Source organism: Corvus hawaiiensis, chromosome 1 (assembly GCF_020740725.1).
Source record: "Corvus hawaiiensis isolate bCorHaw1 chromosome 1, bCorHaw1.pri.cur, whole genome shotgun sequence".
NCBI lineage: Eukaryota > Metazoa > Chordata > Aves > Passeriformes > Corvidae > Corvus > Corvus hawaiiensis.
This window is the reverse complement of record NC_063213.1, coordinates 4,295,053-4,319,452: the sequence shown is the minus strand read 5'-3', so window position 1 is coordinate 4,319,452 and position 24,400 is coordinate 4,295,053. Positions and strand designations below refer to the sequence as shown.

General features: G+C 47.9%; 2 protein-coding genes across 4 annotated transcripts in view; one reads left to right on the top strand and one right to left on the bottom strand.

The window, feature by feature from the left end:
- Positions 1–5,343, top strand: part of PLCD1 (phospholipase C delta 1) — a 50,945-nt gene extending 45,602 nt beyond the window's left edge. For both annotated transcript variants that reach the window (XM_048315133.1, XM_048315061.1), the window contains exons 12-15: positions 627–805; positions 1,315–1,447; positions 3,684–3,833; positions 4,176–5,343. In XM_048315133.1, coding sequence (XP_048171090.1) covers positions 627–805; positions 1,315–1,447; positions 3,684–3,833; positions 4,176–4,294 — 581 coding nt within the window. In that variant the 3' untranslated portion in view covers positions 4,295–5,343. The remainder of the gene's footprint in view (positions 1–626; positions 806–1,314; positions 1,448–3,683; positions 3,834–4,175) is intronic.
- Positions 5,344–7,669: 2,326 nt separating this feature from the next.
- The window catches only part of VILL (villin like), a 34,271-nt gene continuing 17,540 nt past the window's right edge, over positions 7,670–24,400 (bottom strand). The window contains exons 5-21 of one of the 2 annotated variants that reach the window (XM_048314861.1): positions 24,119–24,227; positions 23,687–23,797; positions 22,093–22,292; positions 21,927–22,005; positions 20,476–20,574; positions 18,757–18,910; positions 17,658–17,758; positions 17,252–17,389; positions 16,560–16,718; positions 15,519–15,698; positions 14,448–14,593; positions 13,605–13,749; positions 13,087–13,275; positions 11,309–11,377; positions 10,673–10,684; positions 10,160–10,423; positions 7,670–8,918 (exon numbers count right to left, since the gene is read on the bottom strand). In XM_048314861.1, the coding sequence (XP_048170818.1) occupies positions 8,805–8,918; positions 10,160–10,423; positions 10,673–10,684; positions 11,309–11,377; positions 13,087–13,275; positions 13,605–13,749; positions 14,448–14,593; positions 15,519–15,698; positions 16,560–16,718; positions 17,252–17,389; positions 17,658–17,758; positions 18,757–18,910; positions 20,476–20,574; positions 21,927–22,005; positions 22,093–22,292; positions 23,687–23,797; positions 24,119–24,227 (2,269 nt within the window). In that variant the 3' untranslated portion in view covers positions 7,670–8,804. The remainder of the gene's footprint in view (positions 8,919–10,159; positions 10,424–10,672; positions 10,685–11,308; positions 11,378–13,086; positions 13,276–13,604; positions 13,750–14,447; positions 14,594–15,518; positions 15,699–16,559; positions 16,719–17,251; positions 17,390–17,657; positions 17,759–18,756; positions 18,911–20,475; positions 20,575–21,926; positions 22,006–22,092; positions 22,293–23,686; positions 23,798–24,118; positions 24,228–24,400) is intronic. The other variant, XM_048314938.1, reaches the window with a different exon arrangement.

Sequence of the window (24,400 nt, the reverse complement as noted above, 5' to 3'; positions counted from 1 at the left end):
ACATCAATGCCTTTAAAAAAGGTATTGACAAATTGGGAAGAATACAAGGAATGTGCCTGGTGTTAGGACACCAGTGAGGCTTGATCTATTTTGGGCAGCAGACAATAAAAAGGTGATTTGATCACAGCTTCTGTGCTGCCACCTGAGGAGTTCAGACAGTGAGGAGCTCTCTAGTCCAAACAGAGGCATCGATGCCCCTCGGGATGTCAAATGAAAACAAGCAGATCTGGGCTGGAAAGGAGGTTTTATAATGAGGCTAAATAACCAGAGAAGTTATCTGAGAGGGATTTGCTGGCTTCACAGCAGGAGAGAACTCCTTCAGTGGAGAAATGAAGAGATTTATCTGAAAGATGCAGTTGCTCTAGGTGGCATAAATTCCATGTAGGACAATTTTTGATCCTGGGGAGGGCAGGATGGCTGTAATGGTTCCTCCTGTCTCTGTCATCTCTGAATGCAAGAAATCCTCAGGGCTAGCAGGCTGTGAGGGTCAGAGTTTACCACTGCTCTTTGAAGCGTGAAAAAGCCAATGTTTATGTCCATGAAGTGCAGTTTCATGGAACAGAATTAGCATGAAAAGATTCCTATTGATTTATCTGAGTGACTGAAGTTATTTATTTATGTTGCAGTTGCCCTAAATTTCCAGACAGCAGGCACAGAAATGGATGTGTACCAGGGTCGGTTCCAGGACAATGGGTTTTCTGGGTATGTCTTAAAGCCGGAATTCCTCCGGGATGAGCAAACCAAATTCAATCCAAAATCCATCACAGAAGGAACATGGGGGACAAAGAAGAGGCTCCTGCTTAAAGTAAGAATAGAAATCAGAAAACATCTCAGTAACATCCACTTTTGGGGGGGGGGGCATGTTCTACCTTCTCCTTCTTCTGATCCTTTTTTGCAATGTTGTCCTAACCCTGCTGATTTCCCACATCTGGGGGCTCTCATGGACTTGGATTCTCCAGGGATCTACTCACATGTTTAATGTTGGGCAATAGGTTAATGACAATATTCGCTGTCGTTCCAGAACCGTGCAGGCAGACATGCAGTCAGCAGTCACCTCTGGTGTTCCCAAGTGCCAGCTGATCACTGTGGGGACAGTCAGAAAAGTTGTCTGTCCCAGACAACTGGGCTGGAGCTGGGTTCCTTAGGTGCTTTAGCTCATGACAGCTTCCTGTGAAGGATGTCACAGCACTGGCTCTGAAATGACAGCACCAGCCTCTCACAGCAGATCTTGCACTCCTGGGGAACGAGAGGGAATTTTCCAGGGAGCCCCCTCTCCTAGTGATGTCCTGACCTCTTCCTGTGTTTCCTCCACAGATAATCTCTGGTCAGCAGCTGCCAAAGGTGAACAAGAGCAAAAACTCCATTGTGGATCCCAAGGTAACGATAGAGATCCACGGTGTCCAGCAGGACAACAACAAGAAGCAGACCAAAGTCATCGAAAACAATGGTGAGGGGGTTTCCTCCAAGCTGTGCTCCCATGAGCAGGAACCCTTTTCTGTTCCATGTCAAGACTGCTGCCCTGTGCCCAGACCTGCCTGGGGCACCCAAGCCTGCTCCCACTAAGCAGATACACGAGGTGTTATTCTTCTTCTGTTGTTTGGAGACAGAAATTCCCTGTAAAACAACATCAGCCACGTGAGTTCTTTGGGGCTGGCTGCCAGATTTGCAGAGGTAGAGCTTTGGAAGTGCTCTTTACCCCAAAGCAGTTGGATTTGACCTGGGGTGCAGAGGTTCTCACCAGGATCTTCCCAGAGGAAGCTTCTTGTGGGGCTGATTGTATCCTGAAAATGTCACAAACTCACAAAGGACTGATGTTGCAGGGAACTTCAGAGCTCTCTGTTCCAGCCTCTGTCTATAGTAGGGCCATACAAAGTTTACTCAAACTGCTCAGGGTGTTGCCCAGATGAAATCTGAGTATCTCAAAAGTTGGAGGACCATTTCTTATCAGTCAGACATGGCTGTGACTTCCCTCTGTGCGGTGAGGGTTTGAATATTATGGCCTTCTGCACAAACACACACACTCTGCTTTTCTGTGTGGAGTGAGAGCCAAGCACTGGAAAGCTGGTGCATATTTTCCTGCCTGCTAACAATGTTTCCCTTTTCCTCTTTCCTGTTTGAATAAACCTGGCCTGGCTCCTAAACCTCACGGCCATTTCCGTCACCTACAATAATTTTTGTAGCCTGTCAAGTGAAAGTTGTGTAGGGAACGTTTCAGACTTGCCAGGCCTGTTGCTCAGGGCTGCTGAGCACTCCCAGCCCCACGGCCAGCCCTTGGCTGGCAGGGGCAATACTGGAGTGAGGCTGGAATGATAAGTGCTGCCTTGTGGAAAGCAAATCAAACAGTGAAAACACCCCTGATGGAAAGGGGCAGCTGCAGAGAGGGGTTTGCCTGTCATGGGCTGAGGTTTCAGGTGTGTGACCATGCTTCAGCTGCTCACCTGGTTTGGTGTTTTACAGCTGGACTCAATGGACTCGGGGGTCTTTTCCAAGCTAAATGATGCTGTGATTCTCTGTTGGTGGGACTGAACTAGGGGCTGTGGCACACACAGATCAGGTCACAAACAGCAGAGCTGTGGAGCTTGATGGGCTGTGGGAACCTGCTAGCACTGCAGCTCTGAGCATCTCGCTGTGGCACTGAGATGAGCTGAGAATCCCCCCCTGATGCCACTACAGTGAAACCTGCTGTGCCAGGACCAATGACTCAACCTCAACTTTCATTTCTGCTCCCATGGAATCAGCAACACTTTTTTTCCCAAGGATGAAGGGTGTCAGTGTGTTCACTAAGCAGTACAGTCGATTTAATCCTATAGAAGTCCAAATACAGTGTCCCAACACACCACAGGTATTTTGCACTGGCGCAAGTCCACAGGCACATCTCAGCACCTTCAGGGCCAGATGAAAGATCCCTGTCTCCTGCTGAATCACTCACAAACCCTGCATGACCAGCGGGCTCCAGGTGACATTTTGCTGTCCTTGGTCTCTGCTTTGCACAGGCAGCAGGGTTTCCAGCAGGATGTCCTCTCCTGTTTGCTTCTGGGGAGTGGTTTATTGACACTGCACCTGCCATGACCTGGAGAGAGCGCCCTGAGCTTGCTCTACATTTCTTGTGTGTTGGTCTCAGTTTTGTTTGCTTTGTGATTCTGGACCACATGACCCTTATCTAAACTTGATGATGCTTTTTGTAATCAGACACTCCTCATTAACTTTTCTTGCAGACAGGGAAATTGGGGCACAAGGTGGTGGTCAGATGGGTGTGTCTCAAGCTGTTGGAGAGGCTTAAGGCCCCAGAAGGCTGTCTCAACACAAAAGCACAGCTTTGCTCTCTTCCCTCCCCTGGTTTAGGGCTGTAAAAGTTTGCATCTGGTCCAACAGCAACCAAAGACATCCATGTACCAGCCAGCAAAAGCCTGTGGAGCAGAGCTGAGTCCCTCCCCTCTCCAGCTCCTCACTCCTTTCTAGGACCAAGTTCTGCAGTGAACAGCCCAAGCTGAAGGATTTGTTAGTTCCATGTAGCAAAACACAGTATCAAAGCTGGGAATAAGGCTCTTGGCACCTCCTGAGAGCCTTGGTGTGGGTCAAATTAGGTTGACAGTCAGGAAAAGTCTCCATCCATTTGCAAACACCTCGGACCACCATTCTTACTGCCAACATCTCTGACCTCTATTCTTGTCTATGTTCCCCAGGCTTTAACCCAAACTGGAATGAAGAGTTTACATTTGACATTGAGGTCCCTGCACTTGCCCTGGTCCGGTTTGTGGTGGAAGACTTTGACATGTCGACCAAGAATGACTTCATCGGGCAGTACACCCTTCCCTTCACCAGTCTGAAGCAAGGTAAGGCTCTGCTCCCTGCACCTCACAGCCAGAACCTTTGGGAAGCTCCAGCGTCCTGGAGGAGTGGTCTAGATCAATCACAGCTTGGGTCAGAATGGATTTTTTGGGCAGCTGTTAACACCGTCTCTGGGGAAGGGTTCCCCTTGTCACCAGAGGCCTTGGGAACGTTGTTACCCACACTCAGAGCTGTGCCCCTGGGACCTGCCTGTTCAGGATCTTGTGGGAAACTGGGAACAAAATGCTCTGAGACTGGGAGATGTTTGTGCAGGATCCTGGCAAACGTTAGCAAATACTTCTCCAACTGGACTAAAGGCCATTTTCCATCTGTGTCTCTGCTTCCAGGTTATCGCCACATCCATCTCCTGACCAAGAATGGAGACCCGTACTCCTCCTCCACCCTCTTTGTGTACATCAATATCCAGGACTCTGAGTGGCAGCCTGGCTCCTCTAGGCCACAGTGAGCCTCCTTACAGACCTGGAAGGAATTCAGTGTGTGAACTCTGCCAGGGTCAGTCCCCAGCACCTTCCCTGGAGCAGCACTCGGTGCTCCGTAGGACCCCTGATGTGAAACAGCCATCGACCTTCTCCCTGCTGCGTGCTGGAAACATCCTAATGCTGCTGTTGAAATTAATCCTTTTGTCCCTATTTGACCAATCCAGCTGTGGTTTTAGTTCACTTTATTTAGATTTTTTTTAATGTTGCTTTTAGCGAGAGGATAGGGACTCCTTTTTAGTGAAGTACAGCTCTTGGGTTGGGCTCAGTCAGGCATCTGGGCAAAGCACCCAACATCTGTGCAAGGAAAAGTCTCCCTCAGCACTGCAATCAGTGGCCAGGTGCCAGGTGACTTCTTGCAACTGCAGGTGTCAGCCGTCTCTCAGCATATGAAGCCCTAAACAGGGCCACGATTCCCCTTCTTTCTGTTACAGATTAAAAAAGAAAGCTGCACTACAAAGGCCCGTGTTATGTAACCCGAGTTTCCTTTTGTGTTGTAATAAAAAATACATGAGCACTACTCTGCCTGTGTGCCTGGCTCTTGGCCAGGCCACTTTGCATTCAAAGCCTGCCTCTCATCCTGTGAAGGAGAAAGAAGCTGCTGAACAGCAGATTTCCCCCTGACCCAAAGTGAAACCCACTCAAAGCGACCTCAGAGGATGTGTTTTGCCAGAGACAGTGGAAACACGCTCAACTGACAGCAGGGCTTTTTGTTTTTTCTTTTTTTAAAATACAGTAAAACTTTGTGGTTTTACAGAAAAATGTCATTTTTTAACCGAGAGGAAGTAGATGATATAAGTGCTCGCAGGTCCCAGTTGCACTGTAGAGGTAACCCAGCACAAGAGTGTTTTGAAAACAACACAGTATTTATGGTGACAAGTGATTTGTCTTCAAGTAGAACTACAGAGTTAAGGGAATGTTATTGAAATAAAATAATATATATTTTGAAGTGCCAATTGTGTTACTAACAGTATGTTAGACTATTAAAAGTTTAAAAAAAAGTTCTGGAAGAGTTCAATTACTTGTTGCCATTTGCCTCTTTGTCCTACTTGAATGCAACATACGTGAATTTGGAGATTGACCTGCTTAATTTCTTAAGTTGTCAGGCTTTCTGGGGGTTTTAATCCTTAGTGGTGAAGATGAGGGGCTGATACCAAAGATGTTATTGTCCTTTTAAACATATTCCAGTCAGCTTATTTTTTGAATCCACAATATCCTGGATTTAGTGATCTTAGGCCTACTGCAAAGCTGGGTTTCTTTTAGTCCTCCCTGGAGTTCGTTGTGCTGCAGTAAATGTTGCTGGACACATTGATTTTCCTCTTCACTACAATACCCTGTGATGTTGTAAACCATTGCCAGATTAAATGTGAATTAAACCCACACCTGAAAGGCTGATACTGCATTAACAACCAGCAGGTGGAAGAGCTCAGGAGTGGCCAGCGAGGCAGAGCATGGGGCCCTGCAGTGACGTGGGCTAGCCCAGCTCCCCTCTGGGATGGGGCACGTTGTTCGAGACACATTGGAAGGCCAAGGATGGAACATCCTTGAATCCCACTCAGGGACAGCCTGCATTTGGTCTCTGCCCCCAGTGTGCTCTCAGCATTTTGTTTTAGGGAGCCATGGGATGAAGAGCGTAGGTGAAGGTGGTCAGATTGTCTCAGCACCAGCTCTTGTGGGGCAAGTTAGAAAGAAAGTCTTCCCTGTGAGGGCAGACAGGCACTGGGAGAGGTTTCCCAGAGGAGTTGTGGATGCCCCATCACTGAAAATGTTCAAGGCCACTTTGGCTGGGGCTCTGAGCAGCCTGGGATAGAGGAAGGTGTCCCTGCCCGTGGAACCTGTGAACACATTATTTGCATTTTTGGGGTGGCAGGATTAGATTTCAGTTGGATTATTGAGCTAAAGCCCTCACCTGCCTGCTGTGGCCAGCACTAGAGAAGCAGGGAACCAGGATGCCAGGGTCAGGGTGGGCTTAGATTGATTGCACAGAGAGGCTGGGTTTTCCTCTGCCTGTTGTGCAATTAAATGAAGGTAGTAGGCAAGATCCATGGGAAGAGAAAACATGCCTCATCAGGTAGGAACAGTTGGGGGAAAGCTACTATAGCCAGGTGGGAGAGATGAGATGGAGATGGGATAGGGAGAGCATGATAACAATGCTGCAAGGTCTTCTCTCTCCCCTGAGGAAGGGACATGATCCCTGTTGTTATTAAGTGAGCTCATCTCTGAGAAGATTAAGAAGTGCTGGAGCCCCACAGGAGGGAAGAGCTCTGGGGAAAAGAGCAGCAGAAACAGAACATTGCCACTAACATCACAGCAAAAGGTGTGGAAGGGAGGAGGTGAGAGAGGATCTTTGCTTTAGAGATCAGAGGCAGGGAATAAAAGCAACTCTCCTATGAGGAGAGCAGCAGCACTTTCCATCAGGCCCAAATATCAGGCGGCTCCGTGGTCTGTGAAATCCCAGGCTGGTTTCTGAGTGCTGGCAGGAGCACTCCACTTGTGTTGGTGAGCCTGGTGGCCACAGGAATGAAAACAATTTGTAGCAAACTGGCCTAATCTCCCTAATCTGACTATATTTTTTCTGGTCTTCATTTGATTGTGTGAAGCTCGTTAGGCCACCACAGGTAGGTGGCATTCCTGCATCTTACTGAGGAGCACAGGCAATTCATTAATTTGGGAGCTGTCAGGAGCACTCCTCAGTGGGGCAAGGCAAATCCTGCTGATACCAGCAGTGCCAACAGAGGTTGAAACATGGGTAATGTGCACTGATTGCATCTCATGTGACCACAACAAACAGGAGCAATCACACAGGTAATTCAGCTGATTTGCGTCTCTGCTTGATGCTTAACTTACTCTGCACAGGGGATTTTAGTGGGTTTTGGGCTGGACCCTCAAGCAGAAATGGGATGAAGTGGTGGCATAATGGGGGTTATCTGATATTAGTACCAATTCTTAAACACAAAGTGCTATCCAGAAGACCCCATCACCTGGAGGTCCCTGCTGCAGCCCAGCCAGATGGTGACACTTCAGCACAATGATGTGGTCCTGGGTGTTGAGTGAGAGCTCTTCACCCCTCAGCCACCAGCCTGGAGCTCCCCAGCTCCATCCCCATGTCCCTGCAGCTGGGCTGGGCGGTCAGGCCAACTGCTGAATAGTCTGGTGCTGCTGCTCATTGGCAATGGGGGCTTCAGGAGCAGGATACATGGGGTGTCTGGGAACAAAGAACTTTTCAAAAAAAATTCCAAAATTCCATTGATGACCAGGTGTTTGAAGGATCTGTGGCCCTGCAGAGCTTTCATCTGCTGCCATCCTACCCCCCCCACACTGATCAAGGACACTTCCAGGGCTGCTGCTGCTGCTGCTGGATGTTTATTTGGAATCACTGACCAGGTTGGAAATGGCGTAAAGCTGCAAACCCACATTGTCGGAGTTTTTAAGGCGGTGTTTCTTCCTTTAGTTTACAGTTTTATCCCGTACTCACTGATTGCTCACACTTCCCTCTGCCCTCCCCATTCAGACTGATCCCATAGTGTGGAACCAGCACTCTCAGCCCCATGGACATCACAGGGATGGAGCCCTGATAAAACCATCAGTAGGCCACCCTCTGCCTCAGGTCATACCCAAAACCCTCCTGGCTTCCTCGAGCCTCTGGTCTGTGGGCAGATGGACTCTGACATTCACCTGGGTGTGGTCAGGGAGGCCAGGTGAGATTGTAGATGCTGTCTGAATGAGAAGAAAGTAGAGAGAGTCTTGAATGGCAGTCAAAAATCGGTATTTGTGTCTAGCCTTTAGTGCCATCATCCTCTTGAAATAGATCAGCTAATAAATATGCTCATAGTAAGTGCTTTTTTTCCCCAAACCAGGTTCTCATGTGTTTTACCTGCCCTGGGCTATGCATGTTAATCTAGATCTCATTCTTGCTGTTCTTTGATGAGTAGTTTTTCTACAAGGTGAGAAGGGGCAGAGCTACCGTGTCACTCCACAGACTACCCCATTGGGCAGCTGGCTACTCCATTACCTTTTTCCTGACCTCAAGGGTCCCCCTCCATCCTCTTAGGGCTTCCCTCTCTTCTCCCCACCCAGAATTTACACAGCAGCTGCAAATGGCCTTTGTCATGACTAATTTTAAACTTCTACAAATGAAGGAAGATCATGGCCTCGTGCACGTGGCAATTTGCAAAAGGGAGAGGAAAGATGAGGCTACAACGCTGTTGCATGGCACACACTTGTCTTCGTGGCTATCAGCAATAAAGTGTCAGGAAGAGGCAAAAACGTCCTGTCAAGCTGTTCCTGAAAAAGGTTTTGCCTCCTGGGGTTCTGGGTTTGCAGGGAGAAAGGAGCCATCTCCTGAACAGTGGCTGCTGGAATAACTGCATTGGATTGGGGTGCTGGGTTTGGATCATTGAGCAAATGCCTGCACGTCTTCTGCGCAGCTCCTAAGGGAGCAGGGGTTGGTCCCAGAGTCATTGGATGCCCCCTGCGGTCTCAGAAGAGTCCAAATTGTTTCTTCTCGTTCTGCTGCTTCCATTTGGGCATCTGGTAGAACTCGTCCTTGGACTTCCCAAAGATGTCGTGGAAATCAGCATCGGAGAGATAGCACTGCAGTGAGGAGAGAGCAAGGACAGGTCAGCTTTGGCTTTTGCAGAGCCTGGGACACCCCCATAGGCTGCATCCCCTCCCCACCGTGGCAGTGCTGACCTCTTACTCCAGGCCAACAGCTCCTGTTCAGCTCCCTGTCCTCGTGGTGGGAAGTGGAACATCCCAGCAACTGTTCCACATCCCACTTCCCAGGGAAATAAAAGCCCACCAGCCCAAAGAGATGCTCTGGTTTTGAGCAGTTAGCATGCTCTGGCTGGAATTTAGTCCCTGCTAATCATACTGTGGCCAGGATGATTTGTGGTCCACCAGGGAAGCTCTGCTGGCCAGAGTTTTGGGTGGTTCCTTAGGCAGTAATTCACAGTGAAAGCATCTCCCCCTTGCTCACTCCCCTCCCCTAAAATATTCACTGGAAATGTTCACTCCCATTGCTGGAAAGACACGGTTTACAGAAAGCAGGATCGTCAGGGATACTGAGAAAGGCCCTGTGGGAATGGGAGGTTGAGTATTTTCCTGGCATTTTGGGTAGAAGAACTCATGTAGAGCCCAGCTGTGGATCATGACTCTGGCTGTGGGTGCTGGCCTTTGCCAGATTTGCTGAGCAAGACATTGATCAAACATGGATTACAGGGAGTAGAGGCAATCTACCCTCTGTCTCTCCCATCAGCTTGCTTGGATTCAGCTGCAGACATTGCCAAAATCCTTGGGCTGATCGAAAATCTGGAATGTGTCCTTTCTTCTGAAATTGAAAATTGATGAAATGCAAGCTTTCTAACAATAAAAAAAAAATCCCTTCTGGGAGGAGTTTCAAATGAAAACATTACCTACAGCTCAAGCAAAATGCAAATTATGACTTTGTTCTCAGCTGTGACACCTTGTCCCCCTGTCCCTGTGAGGACAGAGGTTGGGTGGCAGAGCAAAACAACATTACCAGATGAAAACATTTTTTAAAAATTACTACTTAATTTTTTTTTTCTGCCATAAAACCCCCATAATTACTTCAACTAGGCTAAAACCATCACAGGGTGTCCCTGTCCATGGCAGGGAGTTGGAACTAAATGATATTTCAAGTCCCTTCCAACCCAGCCCATTCTATGAATTTCCTCACACGAAGCTCCTGCTTTTGGTGACACCTGTGTGTCCTGCCAGTGTCCCCTTGAGTCTGAGCAGGACTCAGTAGTCTAAAGTACACTTAGCCAGTTCCAGGTTAAGTTAGAAAGGCATTAAACCAGCAATGCTGCCACCTCTTTTTTAGTGGGATCCACGCCTTCTGGAAGTTCATCCACCGTCCTGTGCATCAGCACCTCTCGGGAGTAAATCTCTTCCCCGTTGGGCACCATGGCAGGGCTGCTGAGGCTGTTGCTGTTGTAGTTGCTGCTGTTGCTGTAGCTGTTGCTGTCACTGTGGCTGAAGTGAGATTTGTACTCTGAGGAGGCACTTGCTGTACCTGAACCAGCCAGGTTGGAGGTGCTGAGGGTCCTCTTGCTCAGGCTGAGGTTGTTCAGGTCCTGACAAATGGAGGAAAACACATCAGGATGAGATGCTCTGGCAGAGCAAGTTGGGGATGATCCCAGGATCTTTCTGCTGGGGTTGTGGGGGACTACTTCTGGCACAGACTGTCCGTAGCTCCAAAGCAGCAAGGGGAAAGTCGCAACTAAAGCGTTAGTGCAGTGCCTCTGTAAATGCTACACCTTGGTGTTAGGACTGCTAAAAGCACACACTAATGAGAGCTCTTACAAAGAACTGAGGATACTTACAGCAGTCTCATTCTTCTCAAGATAACATCAGGGGAAGGCACATGTGGGATGACAGAAGGCGAGGTTAGATGTCTACCATGTCTAAAATGACTAAATTACCTGCACGCCCCTCCCTGATGAGCCATCTGTCCTCATCCAAACCTGCCACTTCCTTCCAGCCTTCATCCTGACCCTGCCCAGGGCAGAACTGACCCGTGTGACAATGGCATTTGGGACTGCTGGGACCTCATTTCCTTTGTGCTTTGGAGGATCCCCCACTGGGTTATGCCCTTCTTGACCGGGGACCCTTGCTTGAGATCTCAGGGGCTCCACCACTGCAAACTCTCACAAAACACTTAACTGCACCCTCTTTGAGCTGCACACACCTTGATGTGCTCTGCATTAAAGCAGCTGGGCAATGTCCTGCTCACAGATGCCTCTGAGGAGGACTGGAAAAGGCCCAGGAGGTCTGGGTGTATTTATGGGTAATTTATCACATCTCCCTCTGCTTCCTGCAGAGGAGCTCTGACCCTGGAAGCCTGAGGCTCTCATCCCTGTCCTGATCCTGGTGTCCCCTCCTTTGTGCAAACAGGCTGGGGGATGTGGTGGTGTTTGAACCCATGTGTTTCCTACTTGCATGGCCAAGACACAACTCACCACTTTGATCTCGGATATGGCTGACACGTCTCCCAGGCTGTTCTTCATTTCCTCGTAGGACTTGCCATCCTAAAGGGAAAGAGAGAGCTGTGAGAGCCATGGGCTGCCTTTAGCCCACACTCGTGGTCTGTAATGGGCTCAAGAGATCATGAATTTTACAGACCAGTGATGGCCACTGAGGTGGCAGCTCCTGCAAACCTCAGCCCCTGGAATCAGGAGACTGCCAGAATTTGAGCTTTCACTTGAAAACAAAGAAAAAAAATGGACTTCAGCCTTTGTAGTTGTACAATAACAGGTGAAACCAGGAAACTTAAAGACTTTAGAGCAGATGGCAAATGAAGAGAAATAATATTTACTGCTCGGTTTAAATCTTTTATATTTTAGATGAATCTTGCAATGCCTGAAATAATATTTCTCTTTTCCCCTTTCCTGATTAATTTAGATAAAACAGATTTTTTCAAAGCCTCAAGTCCTGACTTCTTGTAATTAGGTGCCATGTATTACCAGATATCTCTTATTTCCTATTTAAAAAAAATGGAATATGCTAGATAAACTGGCAAAGCTCATGACTGTGTTTTCCTGAGCAGCCAGGAGATGTCAGTTCTTCACAGAATCATTCAACAAAGTTTCCCAACAAGCACAAGCAACGTAAACACATGGACTGCAGAGAAAACAGATTTAGACCCAAAACTGAGCAAAGAACACACACCAGATGTTTCTGGGATGTCAACAGTTTGGATGGCTTCTCTGTAGTTGCTGAAGCTGCCTACAGGGGATATTTTTAGAGGCACATATTTTATGAACTGTATCCTTGTTTTTCAGCAGTTTCTCGGAAAAAAAATAAAACAAACCCACAAGTTTTGACCTTTGTTCTAAGCATCAACGTATTTTTAAGGGTCACTGCGAGTTGCTGTCTTATCTCTCCAGATCCAGCTGTCAAGACAGGCTCTTCACCACCACACGGATTGGGAAGAAAGACAATGCAAACCCAGATACAGGAAATAAAATATCTCTGCAAGAGTTTCCCTGCAGTGTGAAGTCCCAGGGAAAGAGGGGAGAAAGGAATTTTTCTTTCCCAGTCATCTTCTGGGGCAGGTTTCCACTTTCATACAGGGAGGAGCTGGTATTTGTAACTCTGCTTTTGAAGGCTGGTGTGCAGGAACCAAGGGTGACCTTGCTCAGAAGCTCCTGGGCTCTGATGGGTTTTCCACAAACCTGAACATGAGACCTGTCTGCTCACATCTTTCATTTCTCCACAGTTTGCCCTTAAAGCTGGGTCATAAATTTGCCTCTGTGGTTGCATTTTCAACAACGAACTTTTGTTGGTTTGGTTTGGGTTTTTTTTTTATCCTTATGATGTGGGGTGCGTCTGTCTTCTCTCTGAACTTGATTTTACCACCTGTAGTCCCCACCTCTTTTTGGCTGAAATAGCAAACCTGATTTGGAGCCTAATATTTATAAAAATGTGAATATTTTGAGTTGAGGCACATTTATTTACATTTACAAAAGCCTCAGTTTGACCAAACAGATACATTTTGTTGGTGAAGGAGCAGAAGCTGCTCAGACAGCACCAGGAACTCATGTCCCTGCACACGACAGGAGGTTGGAACTGGATGATCTTTAAGGTGCCTTCCAACCCAAGCCATTCCTTGGTTCTGTGAAGCTCAGGACATGTCCTAGTGAGGTTTGAGTCCATGCATCATATACTCACTGACAACAACACCCTCTAGGCTCCACTGAGAACACGAGCGCACCACAGGGCTTTTCCAGCAACTTACACTCCATTTGTAGGGGTCCCAAGCGTTGAACCATCCTGTGAAGTTGAGGGGTTCATAGCCCTGCTTCACCAGGATGATGGGAGTGGCCAAGTCTCTCCCAGCCGGATGGGTCTTGAGATACTCCTTGGCCGAGGCAATCGCCTCGTTCCTCTCCTGTGCGTTGGAGGCTTTGCCAACCCAAAGGAAAATCTGCAAGGGGAGAAGGTGTTGAAGGTCAGTGAGCCTTTAGAACCTGTGAAGACGTGGCTGTTTGTTCTCCCCTGCCAATGGGAGCAGAGACAAGATCGGAAATGTGTTTTCCCAGTATTTCCCTGTGATTCTGAGCCCTGAATTACCCCCAGCCAAGGAAGATTTTGCTTTTGAGACAGGCATGGAGCATAAATATCTCAGGTATATCTTACACATTTCAAGGTAGATGGAACCAGTCATGGGCTGAGATTCAACTCAATAAACACCAACTAAAGCCACAACCTGTTTGAAAATAAGTCTGGGGAGAAGGGGAGGAGGCTTTTGCTGACCTCTTCCCACGTGTCCAGCAGCATGACATCATCTTCATCCAGGTCCTCCTGGCAGAACCCGACCACCTCCGTCATGATGAACCGACCTGTCTGGTTGGAGCACTCGAAAAGGCGAGGCTGGTAGTGCGTGACCTGCTCCTGGAACCTGCCTCATGCATGGCAGGGGGGGAAAAAGCAAGAAAGGTGGAAATCTTTCCCTCCTGGCTTACTGCAGGGCCCTGAAGCTACATGTCGTGGCCTTGAAGGAAGAGGTGGAACACGGCATAAAAGCCTGAAAGTCAGCAATATCAGGTTTCAGGGGATTCTCAGAGCATTTTAATGATTTTTAAAGGTAATTTTTTCTGCATCCAAGGAGGACAAAAGCAGAATTCTTCTCTCATTGTGGCAACGAGCCTGATGTCAGGTGAAAGCCACACCAGATCACTTTTTTGCAAAGGAAACAATCACCTGCCCAGAGGGCTGGAGAAATCCATGTTGTTAAAAATCAGATTTAGTATCACGATTCTCCTGGGGCTGCTGATGACAATGGCCGGAAATGGAGCATGTGGTTCCTGCAGTTCTTAGGATGAGATATGGGATGAGTTTACTGGGGGAAAAGGAGAATGTAACACACCCTTGTCTGCAGGCTTTGGACCTGTAGCTCCTCATTCAGGAGAACTCCTGGCCCAAAAGCCAGGAAAGAAACATCTTGGTGTGGTTTCTGACCAAGGTTTTGGTGATATTCTGGCCTCGTGCTCCCTTTACAGAGGACACAGTAACAAAGTATTCACTTTCCTGCAAAGTTTTGATGCCTTGCTTAATGTCCCCTAGCCAGGCCCAGAGGAACAAGCAGGTCACTATTACCTCTTTTCACTGGCATAAGGTGCTTTGCCTCCCAGAGCTTCCCAGAACTCTGCAGGCTCCTGTCCTTCCAGAATGGTGTGCTTGTCACGCCTGGAAACAATGTCAGCCACCATTTTTGCCATCTCCCGCTCATCTCCGCTGCATCCCTGTGTTCAGGATAAAAGATTGAGGTGGAGTCAGGGACAGACTGGCAGAACTTATCCATGGGGAAAAGCTGGTTTAGTGCTCTGGAGAGCTTTAGACCTGCTTGAATACTCTTGAGGTGATCACTCAGAATCCATTTCTAGTCCTTGAAGGAAAATTTAGTGCAGCCAACAGCACCTAGAGCAAAACTCACAGAATGACAGAATGATTTGGGGTAGGAGGGACTTTAAAGATCATCAGGAACACCTTCCACTCGAACAGGATGCTCCAAGCCATATCCAACCTGGCTTTGAACACTTCCAGGGATGGGGCATCCACAACTTCTCTGCTTTGGTTTGATCTACCATCTCATCCTGACACACATGACTGAAACAAGAGAAATTAATTTGCTCTCATCCTGGCTGATTTCTTACAGCTGGAAAATGTGGGGTGGTTCGTTCACCTGAAAGCTGTGTGAACAACTACAACGTGGTGAGGCGAACCCCAACGTGGGTTACTGTTGTGGAGAGGGCTTTTGCTGCTGACCCTCCACAGACAGAGCCCTTTCCTGTGTGCACATTTGTCAACTGAATAATGAAGTTTGGAAAAGACCTCTATGATCATGAAGTCCAACTGCCAACCCAGCACCACTAAACCGTGTTAATCAAGTGCCACATCCGCACGTGTTGAGGACTTCCAGGGATGGTGACTTCACCATTTCCCTGGGCATTCTGTTCGAATACTTGGTATCCCTCTCTGTGCAGAAATATTTCTTAATATCTAATATTAACCTCCCCTGCTGCAATTTGAGTCCATTTCTCCACTGAATTAATGGGCCACCTGCCCAAGGATTCACCTCCATGACCTAGTGGAGGCAGGAGACTCAAGCCCCAACTCAGCAATTCCGGATTCCTTTGGCTGCCTCCCCATGTCTCATTGCAGACTCACCTTCCCACACCACAGGTAGCAGACTTGGCTGGTGGTCAGCAGGAAGACATCATTGGAGTTGAGGGAGGAGGCTCGGGCTGGCACCTCTGTGGCCTTTGTGTTCACCTCATCGGTGCCCCTCACCTGGAAGAGGCGGATCGCTGGCTCGGGAGAGCTTTTCTGAGCCCGGCTCGTGCCACCCTGCAAGGAGAGAGAGAGGGAAGGGTGGTACTGGGAGGTGAGGAGGACACACAGATCCAGGGTGTGATTGATTTGAGGAAGGCTTGGGGCTTGCAGCCCTCCTCACTGTTGCAATGATGGACCATTGTTCTGCACTAAGCAGGCAAAGAAATCCAAACACCTGCTGATTCCAGGTCAGAATGAAACCCACATGGCACAACTCCCACATTTCTCCCTGATTACTGAGCCTTGACCAGTTCCCATCAAGATCCTCAAGATCAATGTGACCAGATTTTGGAGTCTGTAGGGGATTTGCCATGCAAACTGGGCAAGGCAGCTGGACCCTGCTTTCCACCTGTGCTCATCTTAGCTGAACATCTGCTGTGGAAACCATATAGAGGGACCAACACTGAGAGCTGAGGGCAATCCCCCTCTCCCACAGTCATTTGGAATTTCTCCACCACAGATGTCAGCAGTCAAGGCAGAAAGTGAAGTGGGTTGGTAGTTACGTGATGTAATTCAGGCAAGGACAATTCAAATCAGGTTTGTAGGATGTTCTGGAGGACCCTTTCTGGACAGCAGCATCTATGATTCACAGGATTACTTCCTTATTATAACTGCAAAATATTTCGGGATGGAGTTGGAATGAACATCACACATCACTGCTGGAGCTCAGGGGTGGACAACTGAGTTGGGTCAGTCCAGCACTGTGTTTGCAGCAAGAGTGTTCAGACTGCTTGGGAAGTACTGGAAATGTCCCCTCTGCCAGCCCGTGCAGAGCTGGCAGGCTCCTTTCCTGAATATCAGCCCATTTTTACTGGACTATTTCCATTGCAGCTGCCAAGCCATCATTGGTGCTCCCACCTCCCAAAGCCACGTTACCTCGTAGATGACTAGCTTGCCCTTGAAGATGGCCAGGAAGTGCCTGGGCTCCTTGCCCATTGTCACTCGCACCTGCACGGCCTCATCCCCATATTTCTTGTCCAGCTCAATGGCATTGAGGGCACAGGCAGTGATTTCATCCACGGAGGCGTGGCGGCCCTGGGGGACAGGGAGGTGAAACATGCAGTGGGATGACAGCAAGGGTACAAACCTCTTCACAATCCAACATCTTGCCAATCCCAAAGTGTGTAGTGTTGTGAGATCAGAGTTAAAACTTCCTATCTTTAAATTTCACTGGCATTCTGCTTTTGTAGACTTTAAAGCCCCATTTTTGAAGCTTCTCTCTGCATGAAAATATACTTTAAAAAGGAAAGCAGAGATGTTCATATACCCTCAAAACTCCAGGAAGTGAGGCTTTAAGGGACAGTCTGACTCCAAAGTTTGACCTCAGCACTGTGAGCCCCATCATCCTTCACTCTTTCTGACTTCGTCAGTGCTCAATCTGATGCCATTTCGGGATCAGTGTCCACGCTGCCTACAAAGGACACCTTGGGGTATTTGAAACTGATGGGCAAAGGGTATCTGAGTTCTTCTGGGTGCTTGGGTTGGGGTTTTTGTGTGCAATTACTTCTTTCAGCTTTAGGCTTGTACAGCAGGCACAGCACAGTACCCTCTGCTCTGCTTTGACTTACCTGCCACATATAGAGGACGTAGTGGGGTCTGCCTGACCTCAGGTAGGTGTACAGGACCAGGTAGCAGTCACCCCCGTAGAACTGCCCGTATGCCTTGGGATTCACTGGCTGCATTTGCAAGTCCTCAATCCTCCACACCTAGGGAACGAAACAGCTTGGTGAGCAGCAGTGGAGTCAAGGTGAGGACAGAGCACAGCCCTTTGGCTAACACACCACTGAAACTTCAGGTGTTCTCTCATGTCCTGTCACTGGTCACCAGAGGGAAGAGCTCAGTGCCTGCCCCTCGTGAGGAAGCTGTAAACTGCCATGAGGTGCATCCTCAGTCTCCCCCAAGCTGAACAAATCAAGTGAAGCTTGGAAACAGGCTGATTGCTGCACCCTCTGTCAGCCAAAGGAGCTGTCTCACCTCAATCTCCCCAGAGGCATCATCAAGCATCCTCTGCTCAGCTGCGAGCTCTGGTCTGGCATGGAGCTGGGTGGTGTCAAACTTCACCTGCTCCACCTTGGCTGTGTGTGTCAGCAGAATAAAAATAAGAACACAGTGAATGCACAAAAAGACACAAACCCTTCCCATCATCCTCACACACAACCATTATACAGCCCAGGTTTGCAAGAAGCCACTCCTGCCCCCAGTAAACCAGTGTTGATTTTGGGAAATGCAAGAGCTCACACATTTCAGTGTTGACCTGTTACAGGCGGGAATTGGCCATACAGCATGTTCCAGTGATGGCTGGCTGGTAAAAATATTCGTAGCCTCCTGACTGGAAATTCTTGATTGTTCTCCAAATCTATAAACATTTCCCTCCTTTTAAAATGTTGGTTTCAGAAATAAAATGCCTACATTTCTCCAGCTCATGACAAAGAGAGTATTGATGGACAGCACAGAGAAAAACAGAGATGGAGAGAAAAGAGGGAACTTGCAAGGGAAAGAGATTTGTGGCTCTCAGGCTATTATTGATGGAGATGTTCAGCATCTCTGTCACCTCCCCATCATTCATCAACAAGTTCTCTCTCTTTGGAATTGTTTAGTCTTTGGGGTTAATGCATTGCAATATTCCCTTCAGCAGCGTGATAAATACACCATTTACACCCGGTGCAAATACAGCATCGTTCCACTGACACCAGGAGGGGATCGGATGGATGCCAGTGTAAATTAAAGCAGAAATCCTTATCAGGCTCAGCATTAGCCCTTTATAAAGGAAATTTGGAAGTTCTGCAAGTGGGAATCTTACATACAATTGTTCAGAGGGGAGTGACTCTCTGCCAACATTCACACTTAAGATTAAGTGGCAATTTTGTTCATATAAGAAAATTCAGCAGAGCTGAATGTTACTGAGATCACAAACCCTTTCCATCTACTGAAGGAGATGGAAAATACAAGGCACTAGGAGAATGTGTATTAGACTTCAAGATCCTGAAGGCAGGAGACAGCTGATGTGAATGATGTTCCCTCAGCTATTGCTCAGCACAGGTAGGAAAGACAAACCCAGGACCAATGTGCTCACCAATTTTGCCAGTAGTGTAGACCTTGCCCAGCCCTTGTGTTTCATTCTTTTCTGTCCACCTCTGGAAGAGCTGTTTGAACATGGCTGACTCTGCTCCATCATTGATCACCTCGATGTTGGTGGATGAAGGATAGCCTTTGGCCTGGATAAAGCCCTGGTGGGGTTCAGAAAGGTCATTAGTGGGGACACAGTGAGCTTTTTACAGATATAAGAGGGAGGGTGTCAACCTGAACCAGCCCCAAGAGTGAACATCCCTCACTGAATACAGGGCAGGATTCACCCAAGACTTGCATTCAGACTAATCAGAGGTGACAGCAGACTCTTGCAGTAGTATCCATGTTTATTTCTGTCTTTAGGGGACTGAACCCTACCCCTACCCCTTTTCTCCAAACTTTTTGTCCCTCTCTAAGCCAAGAAGACTGTCCTGCCTGTAGCCTGGTAGCGAGCATGGGAGTGAAGGGGTGGAGGCAGCTAAGCACCCCAGAGCATGAAGTCTGTTCTGAAGCGATTAAACTCTCACAAATCTTTTTTCTTCTTTTTTTTTTTCCCCAAACCCATATCATTTCTTTGCAATAGTGCTACTACTGAGTTAAAAGATTACTTCAACAGAGGTGCTTGATACAATATGAGTGTGAAGAACATATTCTGCCTTCTGCCACAATGCCAAAATCCTTGCTCAGTTTTGGGAACCGCTCTTGTGTTTATCTCAGCAGGCTCCAGGATGACCCGAGGTGCAGTGCTGGCAGCAGTGGTTCGGGGAAGGAGCCTGATTGTGGCTTTCTGAGCATCCAGCTTCAGCTGTAAAAGCTGCAACCACACACTGCCCCCAAGGAAAAGCAGAGCAGATGGTCCTCCCATCCCTCCCACCTGCCACACTGAAAGAAAGACATATCTTTTGTTCTACATGTGTAGCTCAGGGCCAGAATTGGCAGAGCTGATTGCCTACTAAAATGAGCCTGAGTCAAGCTCTTGAAAGGAGCAGAGAGGACAGTGAGATAAGTTTTAAGGCAGAGTTTTTTTAAGCTTTTATTCTCTGAGACAATAGCTGCAATCCTGTTGAAGCTGGGTGTCTCCAGGTAGGACCTTACTGAAGGTGAAACCACTGAAATTCATTATCTCCTAGTTAGATCGCATGGAAGATGAGGCCATTTATGGTCCTTCCATAAGTAAATGGCTAATTAGAAGTTATGTTACCCCACAGTCTTCACTTCAGCATGCCAACTTGTAAAAAAATACCAAATGCCTTACTTGCTCGGGCTCCCTTGAGGCTAATTTTTCTGAGAGGAAGAGATGAGGAATGCTCTGACAGAAAATAACACATGGATGTCAGAGCCCCTTTCATATCTGTTTACCCACCTTTTGACCATGAATTTGCCTAATCCCATCTTGACCCTGCTGATCCTCTCTAACTCCACCATCCCTTGAACCAACAGATTCCAGAAGTTCACTATTTACCATGCAGAAAAGTATTTCCTTTTATACTTTATTTTCTCTAACCATTTTTTTCTTAGTTTTAGTGGCAGGTCTTAGTCCTAGCACAATTTGATGACTAACAAATTTGTGTTTATGTCATCATGCCTCCCCTAGACATTTAACTTCTCTCTCTGTTATTACACAGGCCAGCTCCCCAAGACCTACACTTAATTGTAATTAGTGGTCAGATCTAGATCAGCACATATCAGCCACCCACGACATTGTTTGCACTATATTACAACTCACCACAGCTCGAGTGAATGCTGCTTTTTTCTCTTCTGGGCTGGAGGCTTTTCCTCTCCAGACATAAATTTTGAAGCCACCTTGGTCTAAAATGTAGCAGTCCTGAGGTTAAATCGAAAAAACAGGAAAGAGAAAAAACCGTATGTGAAAAGCTCTGTGCAGGAAAAGCTCATCATTTGTAGCCTGATCAGGTTGGATGCTTCTTGAAGACTTAGGTTAGATGTATATCTAGCTCACTTCTCTGCCTTGCAGAGCTTTAACCCTGATGCAACCATTATCAGAAGTAACAGAGGATGAATTTATCATGGTTCATAAATAGAGTACAGCTACCACCAACCCCACAGGGCAGGGGTCCACAGGTGTGGGCACATCTTGCCCAGGCTGCAGATTTATAATTGTAATTAGTTAAAGTATGTGTTTTTCTTAGGCATTTCCCAAAACTGGCTATTACCACCTCAAAGAAGAAGTTCTCAAACCAAAACCACTACCACCTCTAAAAGGGACCAGGAGAAGTGTATGCTGAAATATCACCCCCAGCCTGCTGCTGGTGGTGCTCATTTACACCCAAATCTGCTACTAAAGGAGCAGGAAAGGTCCAAGTTAGACGTGAATAATCTGCCTTCATTTAGATCCCTGATCTGGAGCTGAAAGTGTTGCACTGCTGTGAACGCAGCAGGACCCGAACCCGAAGGGGATGAAATGTGTGCTGAGCCCATCCCCACTGTAGAGAGCTGGTGCTCCAAACACGCTGTGGGACCAAAGGCTGCTCCTTTTTCAAACTGAACTATGAAAGGAAAAACAAAGGCTTCATATGTCTGCAAAGGGAGGCTGAGGTTTTAACAAGGCTGACATCAGGATGAAAAGGGGAGCGGGAGGCTTGCGGCACAATGCTGCTTTGGAATAGGCTGGTCTGCACTGCAGAGAATTAAGGATGAGCAATTCTCTGCCAAATTTTAGTCAGAGGAAAAGCTTCTGTTTTCTGAAAAACTCTGCACACAGGGTCTGTCATGGAAATCTCCTTCCAGGGTGGGTCACTGAGACCAGCCACTTGATACAGCAGGAAAACAAATCTCCCTGGCTTTGTGAGCAGGGTATTTATTTGCTCCGGAGTCAGCAGAGGGAAGGCTATCCCTGAACATCAGGTATTAAGAAGCCTTCATTCCATCTGGAATTTATTCCTGGTATGCAGCTCTCCCTCACTGTGATTGCCAAGCTAATATAATCCTTGGCTGAGAGCATCAATTTGCCATCTCTTCTTGGAACAGCTTCAACACACCACCTACCTCCGGCTGCTGAGACTGTAGCAGGGCTAAGCTGTCCTAACCTAACAGCAGGGCTAAGTTGTCCTAGTGATGGAAGGCCCAATAATTTCCAGAAAACAGGTGCTCAGCTGAAAACAAAGTGAGCCACAGCCTCCCTTTCTCGCTGGAAAGGCCACTCTGGCTTTCTCTCACCTCGTGCTGGAGCAGATCCTGCGTCAGGGGCCGGGTGGCCATCTCCTGCACCACCAGGTCATTATCCTTCTCATAGACACTGCAAGACAGAGCCACCGAGCTGAGTTAGACCCCACAGAGCCCTCTGTGAGAAGGGATGGGGTTTGGAGCACAGCCCAACACTTACTGGTAGAGCCGGACGTTCGCTTTCTGCAGCTCGTCTGCTTTGGTGTCGGGGATGCTGTCGCGGAGCTCCCCGCGCCTCTCGCCCAGCACCATCCTCATGATCTGCATCAGCTCTGGGGAGTCCCTCTCGTTGTCAATGATGCCAATCTGGGCACGGCCGCCCCTCTCGCTGTCCCTGATGCTCCGAGCCAGAGCAAGACCCTGCACAAGGACCCGCAGGGGTAAGTCCTGACACACACCACAAATTCAGCGAGCCCCGGACCCCAAGCAATGACTGAGAACCAACAGCCCAAGCCAGGTTATCACAGCTCTCTGAAGCTCCTAGTGTCCTCCAAATTTAGCTATTAAAGAAGCAGATATGTCTGTAATGCCTGGTTATTAACTAACTCATAGGAAAATATTGCTGATTGTAGCCGCTGCTGATGCGGCTCCCGCAGGGCACAGGCGTGTGGGAGCCACAACAGGCGCTGCCTGAGTGTGACTGTACACAAGCAGGTCCAGTGGTCTCGTGGGATGGTCTGGGGGAGAGATGCACACATGCTGAGGCCAACGAGGCAGGATGCTGCAGAGCTGCAGGACCCCGGCTGCCCCGCAGTGACATTTTACACTTAAATGTTTCAAGTGTTCAAAAAACATGGATGTCTTCTGTGAAAGAAGCAGCGTGAAATGTCAAGCAGCTAATTAGGCTGAAATCTCCATTTTCCATTGAAATTTTTTTTGTTCCATGACTCTTACTGCATTAGCTTTGAAAGATTCCTCTCTTTATTAGATGTAGGGAATGACCAGCTTGAGGCCTGAGATGAACCCAGCAGCCATGAACCTGCTCCCCCTCCTGTGCTGAGGATTGCTTTATATCTTCTTCAGTATCCACAGGATCTTCACTGTGCCCCAAAAATGGCATTCCCTGTGGAGATTCCCCCTCTCCCAGTTCATCAAGGGACACCACGCACAAAGCAGACCCACCTGTCTTTTAATATTAAAATGACCTCAAGCTCGGCCACCAGCTTTGCTGATGACCCACTGCCATATCCTGCTTCATTATATCTCTGTGTCTTGGTTCCTCTATCAGTAAAATAAGGATAATGATCCCTTTGCAAAGTGCCTCAAGAGCTATAGATCTGACCTATCAGCACCTGGGTAATGCACTCCTGCTTGTCTCATACTGACCAAGCCGGAATTTCCTGTTGATTCTGTAAACAAAAAATTAAAATTAATCTACCCTGGGGTGGTTACTGCAGCTAACCCTGCTGGAGCTGCTGACTTTCTAACCCTATGCCGTGCAAACTACAGGGCACAGAGGGATAGAGATGAGCTCCAGAGGGAGCTGGATGACTTTCTGGGGCTGGAACTAGTGATGTGCCCTTGGCTGCCTGTGAAACCCAGCCTGAGGCCTGAAATGCAGCAAAGCACTTCCATAGGCCTCTAGAACCAGCAGATGGGCAAATATAAAATTTATCATTATTTACCTTGCTCATATCCATGTTGTTGCTCTTAAGATTTTCACTGTGAAAACACTGAGTTTTTTCTTTATTATTTTTTTTCCCTAAGCATCAAAAAATGCCACCTTAAACCAAGTGACTTTCACCTGTACTCACCCTGGATTTCTCAGCAATGCTGCAGCTGGGTCCATTCCACTGGATCAGCACTTTACCAAGGTCCAGCAAGAAAACATCTCCCTTATTGAAGCTGTCCCAGGAGAGCGCTACCTGCCACAGGGAAATGAGAGAGTTTGGCAAAGTGGGCAGGACAAGGAGAGCTGCCATGTCACAGCCATGGCAAACCTGTCCCTGAGGATGTAAGAACAGTTTTGCAGTGAGTGCTCATTCTGCTGGCACTTGGCTCTTCACTGACCACAGTGGCTTCTCTCTTGGTAACACCAAACCCTCAAGTGAGGACTTGAAAACTGTCCTGAAATAGAAGTTCTTGTGCAGAAATGAGATACCCACCAGGCAAATCTGCTCAAAAATGAGTGTAGGAGGAAAAGGAAGCAGAAATGGTCCATAAGAAGAGCAGGGTCTTCTTCTTACCTCTGTGGCTGACACATGCTTCTTGCCCTTGACGTGAAGAAGACGCTTGATGTTGTACATGTTGGTCTCCACGTGCTTAAATCCTGAAGCCACTCCTCCCTTCTTGTAGCTGTTGTGTAGCAGAGAATAGAGTTAGAGCTGGTTAGAAAATACCTTCCCCTCTATCCTCTGAGAACATCCCAAGCTTTTGGCGACATCTGAAAAATCTAAAGGAAAAATAACCTCAAAGTCCTAAAATTGCAGTGGCAAATGCTGTGTTGCCTCACTGCTGTTCAGAGCCCT